The sequence below is a fragment of the Colobus angolensis genome, unplaced genomic scaffold, assembly GCF_000951035.1.
Source record: "Colobus angolensis palliatus isolate OR3802 unplaced genomic scaffold, Cang.pa_1.0 Scaffold8, whole genome shotgun sequence".
NCBI classification, from domain to species: domain Eukaryota; kingdom Metazoa; phylum Chordata; class Mammalia; order Primates; family Cercopithecidae; genus Colobus; species Colobus angolensis.
The window spans coordinates 16,635,441-16,644,998 of NW_012121820.1; the positions used below are offsets into that span (position 1 = coordinate 16,635,441).

Sequence of the window (9,558 nt, forward strand, 5' to 3'; positions counted from 1 at the left end):
CGGTTTTATTAGAGACAGGGTTTCACAATAGAGACCAGCCCAGGCTGGTCTTGAACTCCTGACCTCAGGTGATCTGCCTGCCTCAGCCTATCAGAGTGCTGGGATGACAGGCATGAGTTCACCAAAAATTTCTAAATAAGCACATGAAAAGATGCTGTCATTGTGATTAGGGAAAGGCAAACTAAAACGGTAAGCTTCAACTATACACCTACTAAAATGGCTAAAATGAAGAAAGGCAATAGCAAATATTGGCAAGGATATGAAGCAACTAAAATTCTCATACGCTGCTGCCGGGAAAGTGAAATGACACAACCACTTTGGAAAACAATTTGGCAGTTTCTTAAAAAGTGAAACATATACTTACCATATGACCCAGCAGTTTCACTCCTAGGTAGAACAAAGCATATGTCCACACAAAGATGTATGCACAAATGTTCACAGCAGCTCTATATGTAAAAGCCAAACCCTAGAAGAAACCCAGGTGTTCATTAGCAGGTGAATGGATAAACAAATTGTGGTATTGTATATCCATATAATGGAATACTACTTGAGAATAAAAAGGAACTATTGAAATATGCTACAACTTGGAACAATCTCAAAATAGTTATGCTAAGTGAAAGAAGCCAAACATTTTAAAAAGAGGATATACTGCGTGATTCTATTTATATGAAATTTGAGAAAATGCCAACGAATCTATAGTGACAGCAGAGCAATGGTAACCTAGAGGTAGAGGTTGAATGAGGAGGAGAAGGAGCGAGGAATTACAAAGTAGCACAAAAAAACTTTTGGGAGTGATAGAAATGTTCATTCTCTTGAGGATGGTGATGGTTTCATGGATATATACATGTATCAAAAGTCATCAACCTGTATGCTTTAAATATGTAGCTTATTGTATATTGTAAAATATATACAATATGTAATGTAATATAAAAATATACAATATATACAGTATATATTGTTGAGAACTTTAATGAAAAATAAAAAGAGGCTAGGTGTGGTAGCACCTGCCTGTAGTCCCAGTCACTCTGGAGGCTGAAGCAGGAGGAACACACAAGCCCAGAAGTTGGAGGCTGTAGTAAGCTATGATCGTACTTATGAATAGCTGCACTCCAGCCTCAGGAACATAGTAAGACTCCCATCTTTAAAGAAAGAGAGAGAGAGAGGGAAAGGGAGACAGAGAGAGGGAGAGAAGGAGGAGGGAGGGAGAGAGAGACAGGGAGAGAGAAGGAGGGAGGGAGGGAAGGAAAAGGGAGAAAGAAGAGGGAGGGAGGGAAGGTAGGAACAAAGGAGAATGGAAGGAAGGAGAGAAAGAAAGAAAAAGGAAAGAAGATAAAAAAGGAAGGAAGGAAGGAGAGAAAAAGAAAGGAAAGGAAAGAGAAAAGAAAGAGAAAGAAAGGAAAGAGAAGAGAAAGAAAAAGACAAAGGAAAGAAAGAAAAGAAGAAAGAAAAAGAGGAAGGAAGGAAAGGAAGGAAGGAAGGAAAGGGAAGGGAGGCAGGCTGTGGCAACTGGGATATAGAATAAAGTGACAGCAGGATTAGGGTGAAATTAGTCCAGGTGGATCACTCGACTTTTGTTAAGACCTTTGAGACAGGCCGGGGCACAGTGGCTCACGTCTGTAATCCCAGCATTTTGGGAGGCTGAGGTGGGAGGATCACCTGATGTCAGGAGTTTGAGACCAGCCTGGCCAACATGGTGAAACCCCATCTCTGCTGAAAATACAAAAATTAGCCAGGCATGGTGGTAGGCGCCTGTAGTCCCAGCTACTCAGGAGGCTGAGGCAGGAGAATCGCTTGAACTTGGGAGGTGGAGGTTGCAGTGAGCCAAGATCACACCATTGCACTCCAGCCTGGGCGACAGATCCAGACTCTGTCTCACAAAAACAAACAAACAACAACAACAAAAGAAAGACCTTTGAGACAAAACGTCTGATTTTGTTTGGATTAGTTAGGATTCTTCAGGCAAGAAACAAAAATCACCTCTGGCTCAAGTAAGTTACAAAAAAAAGATGCTGGGATATCTCTCTTAGACTCTAAGGAAGAGGTTTAAACAAGTCTCCAGAAAAGTAAGCTCCAGGACAGCTCCAGAGGTCTCAGAGGCAGGGACTTCGCTACCATTACCATGACTCAACCCTGTAGCAACTCCTGCTTTGTGCCTGTCACTGTAAGATTCCAAATTCTGCAAGAGAAAATCTGATTGACCCAGACTGGTCTGTTCCCCACCCTGCATCAATAAGGTTTGCTTGGGGACAAGATCATATAGTAATGATATGACTTCTAGGTGTCCCAGCCTGCGTTTTGGAGGCATTTCCAGGGAGAAGGGGTGATTGCTGTGATCTGGGCAGTCACCCGGGAAGTTCCTGCTACACACATACTCTACTAACAAAAAATACCCTCTCACTTCTGAATTCCCTGTAGAGGCTAGCGTAACTGTGAACAAATAATAAACCTTCAATATCCAACTGATTAAAAAAAGAAAAGATGATTCTGGCAGAAGTATATCAAGTCAATTGAAGTCAGAGGGGATTGCAAGCCTGGGGCTTCAGCTAAGAGATGCTGCTTTCATCCACATGAAGGTGTATGGCTCCAGGAATGGAGAGTCACAGAAACCGTGTAGAGCAGGGGGTGGCTGATGCTATAACTAATGGGATGTAGGTGTTGAACAAAAGAAAAAAATCATAAATCACCTTTTTAGTGAGCCCTGGGAAAGGGAACAATTGACAACTATTAAAGGACAGGAAGCTGTGTTCTTTGCATGGGGACCACAGTGAACTGACTTTAATGCCAAAATTCTGGGGATGTTAGTGGCTGTGCCCTTGAGATAACCGGATGCAGTCGAGTAGAGCCCTGGGAGAGCTGTCAGGGCTGAGGACAGAGTCTTAGGCTTTGTCCCTTCCAGACTATAAAGCCACAAGAATAAATGCGCTCCTTGAGGAAAAAAGGAAAGAAAGCAGCAGCCCACCAGCAAGATCGGAGTCAGACCAGAGCTGGAAAGTAAGAGGAGAAAAACTCAGAGAAGGAACCGTGTAGTGTTTATTGAGCACTTACTGCATCCTGAGTTTTTTTTTGTTGTTTTTGAGATGGAGTTTCACTCTCGTTGCCCAGGCTGGAGTGCAATGGCACCATCTTGGCTCACTGCAACCTCTGCGTCCTGAGTTCAAGCGATTCTCCTGCCTCAGCCTCCCTAGTAGCTGGGACTACAGGCACACACCACCATGCCTGGCTAATTTTTGTACTTTTAGATGAGACGGGTTTTCACCATATTGGCCAGGCTGGTCTCGAACTCCTGACCTCAGGTGATTCACCTGCCTCAGCCCCCCAAAGGGCTTGGATTACAGGCGTGATCCACCGCGCCTGGCCTGCATCCTAAGTTCCTAGTGAGATCTTTTTGGTTGCAGGTAAGAGAAATCCTCTAGAAGCAGCTGAAACACAAAAGGTGAGATTTGTTCTAAGGATCACCAAGTGTTTCCCAGAACTCCTTGACAGGAGGAGCAGCCTGACCCAGGAAGGGAATGAATCTAGAAAATAAATAGCTTCCACATATTCAAGGAGAACTTTCAATCTCTTGTTTTTGCTCCTTTGTATGAATTTCCATTTCTTCTCTCTCTCTCTCTCTCTCCCTCCCCCGACCCCATCTCCCTCTCCTCCATCTTCTCTCCCCAAAATTGGCCCTCTCAGTTGCCTTATCCATAGGGACAAGTGCTTCCAAATTTTAAATTTTTTCCTTTAGAAGACCGTCCAGACTGAGATTGAAGCTCTGTGTCCCAATTCCAGATTCCAGAGAGAATCTAATAGACCTTGGTGTCTACTCTGGACAGATGAGCTGTGGCCAGTGGGACAGAACGACCTAGCAGACACGTAACTCTTAGGTGCCCATTTCTATGGGTTGGGGACAGTTCCCAGAGGGGCCTGGTGGACAGTCCAGCAAGGCTTCTGCTACAGTCTTTTTTTTTTTTTTTTTTTTTTTTTGAGGCAGAGTTTCACTCTTTCACCCAGGCTGGAGTGCAGTGGTGCAACTTCGGCTCACTGGAATCTCCACCTCCCAGGGTCCAGCGATTCTCCTACCTCAGCCTCCTGAGTAGCTGGGATTGTAGGCACCTACTTTCGAACTCCTGACCTCAGGTGATCCACCCTCCTCAGCCTCCCAAAGTGCTAGGATTACAGGCGTGAGCCACTGCGTCCGGTCAGCTATAGTCATTTACATCAGCTCATTTTCTGTGTACAGATAAGGCAACTCAGGCCCAGGGAGTTAAATGACACATTCAGGCTCACACAGTGAGTGAGCGGCAGAGCCAGTGCACAGCCCAGGGACTGTCCCACCCCAAAGCCCCTGCTTATTACTCCAGCACAATAAGGCAGCTTTCCCTCTGCCAGTTTGTAATTTGGAAAGTTGTTCTTTTTCCAGGACAAGTAACTCAGAATAATATTAGACGTGATTGTAGAGAGATGGCTGGTTTAGTGGAGAGAGGAGTTAGAATGCCTAAACTAGGAGTAATCCCTAGTGATAAAAAGAATGAATAACAGACACTAACAATTACACAGCGCTGCTGGGTGTCATGAATTTGCTCAGTGAGTACTCACAGCCACCCCATGGAGGTAAGTATTACTGTTTTCTGGTTTTACAGATGAGCAAACTGAGGCACAAGGAGGTTAAATAATTTGTGTCAGCTCAAACAGCCGGTAAGAGGCAGAGCCAGGGTCTGGGGTCTGGCTCAAGAGAATAAACCCCTATCCCTGTCACTGTCCTGCTGCCAGGCATCTGGGGCCTAATTGCAGGGCTGGTTGAAGGACCTGTTGTGGTTCTTGCTGGCCACCCACTCTCTGATCATCGCTGGCCTAATGAATGGGTCCTTTCTCAACTCTCACTGCAGGTACTGGTACAAGAGGAGCGCCCACATTCTCTGTCCAGTCCCGTGCGCCAGGGGGTCTTTGTCACCATCGCTGATCTCAGGTGATGCCCACATGCCCCTTACACAAGCATCTTGGTTCCACTCAGGGCCAATGCCAGGTCCAACTGACATGACCCTTTTTTTTTTTTTAAAAATGAGTCTCTCTCTGTCCCCCAGGCTGGAGTGCAGTGGCACGATCTTGAGTCACTGCAACCTCTGCCCCCTGGGTTCAAGCAGTTCTCCTGCCTCACTCAGCCTCCCGAGTAGCTGAGATTACAGGCATGTACTACCATGCCTGTAATTTTTGTATTTTTAGCAGAGACGGGGTTTCGCCATGTTGGCCAGGCTCGTCTCAAATTCCTGACCTCAAGTGATCCACCTGCCTCGGCCTCCAAAAGTGCTGGGATTACAGGCGTGAGCCACTGCGCCTGGCCATGATCCATATTTTTAACTTTTGAAAACTGTTCATATAGAAAAGAGGAAGCCAAATCCATGTTTTTGAGTAAGCACTTTGATTTCATATATGCTACTATCCATATCTGAAAGACTTTATTGGAATCTCTTTGGAGTTCAGTTTTGTCCAAAGTATATTTGGCAGGAAGTTACTCCCATATATGTCTCATGACATTAGAGTTCTGACTTCTAAGAAACTTGGAGGTGCTGCCTGTTGTTTACCTCTCAGAGAGTTATACTGTAGTGATTCAGCTGATCAAAGGCCCTGAGAAGTCTTGTGGTTAAAAAGTTCTTTAACTAGATTCAATCCATGATTCCCCAAATGAACATTCAGCAGAATGTGCTTTGGAAAATTGGGGCTTACCATGTTAGACTGTAGCAGGCTTCCCTCTGTGGCTGAACTGAAGGGAAGCCTGGAAGGATATTACTCCAGTAACTTCTTGGGGGAAAACTCTTCCTCTAACCTTTTGTGAGATTTAGCTGAGCAGACTGACAAGCTATGCCATTTATCTCTCCCATCAGAACAGTATACCAGTCTGTCTACCCTTTCCTTTTTAGTTGATCTCTGCTTATCAATATCAAATCAAACCATCTTCCCAGCTTGCTGTTCCCAAACTGTCTTTTCTTAGTTACCAAGATGTCCATTTGCTGTCTGGCTCTGAAGATCGAGCTGAGTTGTTCAGTCTTGTCATCAAGAGTATAATCACTCTGCCCTCTGTAAGGACTCTTACCCAGATACAGGAAATCATGCCCAATGGGACCTGCAACACAGAGGTAACTCATGCTTTGCTTTAGCAACTTTCCATCCACAGGGTCAGCTGATCTTGGCCTTTGGAGAGAGCATTTGGTATTTTGAAACTGGCCAAAAACCATAAGCTAAATCTGGCAAATAAAATAGGTGGTTAAATTAGAAGATAGCTTCTTTCAACCCTTTATTTTGTCTTCTTTCCTTTTCCCTTTATTCTTTCCCTCCTTTTGGCTTTAAAATAAGGTGGGAGCACTCGCTTGTATGCTTAACATTTATTTAAGCGTACAATATGCCATATATCATCATATGCCAAAAATGATGATAGGCAGTAGGAATGCAGCAGTCCAGTCCCACTCACGGAGCTTACATTCTAGTGCAGAGAGACAAACTAAGATGTCAGCTGATAATAGGTGTTATGAAAATGTAAAGCAGGGAAAGAGCAGGATAAAGAGCCCTGTGGTTGGGAGGCACATGGGTGGTCAGGCAAAGCCTTCATAATGGGGTGATAATTGAAGGAAGAGAGGTGTGGGTATGTCCGGAGAGAAAGCTTTCAAGCAGAGGGAAGGGTACATGCAGGCCTTGATCTCTTCTTCAGTGGCAAATAAACTGGTTGGTCAAGCAGTTACCCAAGAGAACTTTATTCCTCTCTGTTTGAAGATATCAGAAAGAGTCACAAGCCAACTTTAAAGAATCTTGATGACCCCTAAGCCATTAAGACTCAGTCGGCTGTGATCCCTCTAATGCCAAGGCGTCCGTTTGAAATGAACATGTACTCCTTTTTACCTCATGCCACAGACAATCTACTAGTGCCTTTACACTGGTTCTGCAACTTTGAGTAAAGTCTTAGGGTCGCATGAAGAGCCTCCAAACTGTCCCATGCTAGGGGAACTTCACGTGGGGCGGGGAGCATTGCTGATCCTGTGCCTTTTCAGTGTCTTTACAGGCAGACATTTCAGGCGTTCTCTGAGATGCTCCAGAGTTTGGTGGTAAAAGACCCATATTTGGAAAATCTTGACACCATTATTAAGGTAAACAAGATATCGAGGGAGAATGGGAAATGATTCCTATTAACTGGTGAAAATGGGAGATGAAAATGTGGAAGGATTCAGTGGTAAGAGGCAATGCAGTAAAGAGTATCAGCTATCAACTTTGAGTCAAAGACTTGGGTTCAAATGCTGACTCTGCCATTCATTGGTTACAAGTCCTCCCTCTAGAAATTCTGCAAGGAATTTGCTCTCTCAGAGTCGCATTTCTTCACATTTACATGGAGATAATAATTACTGTGAATATTGAATAAATGACCTTCAATAAATTGTTTGTTGGGGCCGGGCGCGGTGGCTCAAGCCTGTAATCCCAGCACTTTGAGAGGCCGAGGCGGGCGGATCACAAGGTCAGGAGATCGAGACCACGGTGAAACCCCGTCTCTACTAAAAATACAAAAAATTAGCTGGGCGCGGTTGCGGGCGCCTGTAGTCCCAGCAACTTGGGAGGCTGAGGCAGGAGAATGGCGTGAACCCGGGAGGCGGAGCTTGTAGTGAGCCGAGATCGCGCCACTGCACTCCAGCCAGGGAGACAGAGCGAGACTCCGTCTCAAAAAATAAATAAATAAATAAATAAATAAATTGTTTATTTTCAGAGACAGGGTCTTGCTCTATTGCCCAGGCTGGGGTGCAGTGGCACCATTATAGCTCCCTGCCACCTCGAATTCTTGGCCTCAAGTTATCCTCCCACCTCAGCCTCCCAAAATGCTGGGATTATAGGGATGAGCTACTGCACCCAGCCACAATAAATTGTTTAAATGGTTGCTATAATTATTCTTTAAATTATTATTACTGGGAGTGGGGCACAGTGTTTCACACCTGTAATCCCAGCACTTTGGGAGGCCAAGGTGGGTGGATCACTTGAGGCCAGGAGTTCGAGACCAGCCTCGCCAACATGGCGAAACCCTGACTCTACTAAAAAAAAAAAAAAAAAAAAAAAAAAAAGTATTATTCCTTACTAGCATAGAAGGGTTTTATTCGGTGATGAGGGAAGGGTCAGTCTCAAGAGTTAGTAAGGCCAGGCATGGTGGCTCATGCCTGTAATCCCAGCACTTTGGGAGGCCAAGGCAGGCAAATCAATCATTTGAGGTCAGGAGTTTGAGACCAGCCTGGCTAACATGGTGAAAACCTGTCCCTACTAAAAATGCAAAATTATCCAGGCATGGTGGCGCATGCCTGTAGTCCCAGCTACTCGGGAGGCTGAGGCAGGAGAATTGCTTGAACCCAGGGGGCGGAGGTTGCAGTGAGCCCAGATTGTGCCACTGTACTCCAGCCTAGGTGGTAGAACGAGACTTCTTCTCAAAAACAAAACAAAAAAAGAGTTAGTAAATAAGTAGCTTCCTACCAGATGGTACTCAAAGGTTGTAATGACCAACTGCTCTGACCTGCACCTGTTCCTGTATATGCTGTTCCATCACTAGAGATTGATTCATTGGCATTCATTGACTGCGTTCAGGTTTATCTTGCTCTCCTACCCTTTTTTTATTATTGCTATTTTTATTTTTCTTACCCTTTTTTAAGATACAAATATCCCAGAAAGGGATAACCCTTTAAGCTATTATTAATCGTTTGCACCCAAATGATGCATTTATTATTGTCCTAACTGACAAGCAAGGCACGAAGACCTAGGCAGTTGAGTAGTTTGGCTGCTACAGGAGCTTATTTTCTAGCTTATTTTCTTAAGTGCTTTGATGGGCATTTATTCTTGTCCTAACTGACCTTAATACTATTTCTCATTCCTCTTCTATTTGTATGTTAGCATTCCAGCCAGATTGGGTTTCTCCTCTCTATCCAATTGTACTTTGTACTTTCCTGCTTTGGCAGCTTAATTCAAGCCTTTCTTTTTTTCTTTTTTTGAGACAGGATCTTGCTCTGTCACTTAGGCTGGATTACAGTGGTGCGATTTCAGCTCACTGCAGTCTCCAGCTCCCGGACTCAAGCAGTCATCCCACCTCAGCCTCCCGAGCAGCTGGGACTACAGGCGCACGCCACCATGCCCAGCTAATTTTTGTATTTTTTTGTAGAGATGGGGTTTCACCATGTTGCCCAGGCTGGTCTCCGACTCCTGGGCTCCGTCTGTATAATCCCTCCCGCAGTGCTGGGATTACAGGCATGAGCAACCACACCTGGCTGTCCTCAGAGCTAAACTTTAATATCAGTAACATGTTGTTAACTTTATTTCTTTCCAAAGCAGATTTGAAAGGGCTAAAAACATTCAGAAGTACAGAATAATTAATTGAAGAATTGGGCTGAAGAGAAAAATAAGTCTAGAAAATAAGGTCTAGCCAGGCATAGTGGCTCACACCTGTAATCCCAGCACTTTGTGGGGCCAAGACGGGTGGGTTACCTGAGGTCAGGAGTTCAAGATCAGCCTGGCCAACATGGTGAAACCCCATCTACAAAAATACAGAAATTAGCCGGGCGTGGTGGC

The 9,558-nt window shown here is 44.8% G+C and overlaps 1 protein-coding gene across 1 annotated transcript in view; it reads left to right on the forward strand.

The window, feature by feature from the left end:
- The window catches only part of MROH8 (maestro heat-like repeat family member 8), a 63,198-nt gene that overhangs the window by 20,126 nt on the left and 33,514 nt on the right, over positions 1-9,558 (forward strand). The window contains exons 5-7 of the mRNA XM_011929086.1: positions 4,869-4,948; positions 5,969-6,113; positions 7,020-7,115. Coding sequence (XP_011784476.1) covers positions 4,869-4,948; positions 5,969-6,113; positions 7,020-7,115 — 321 coding nt within the window. The remainder of the gene's footprint in view (positions 1-4,868; positions 4,949-5,968; positions 6,114-7,019; positions 7,116-9,558) is intronic.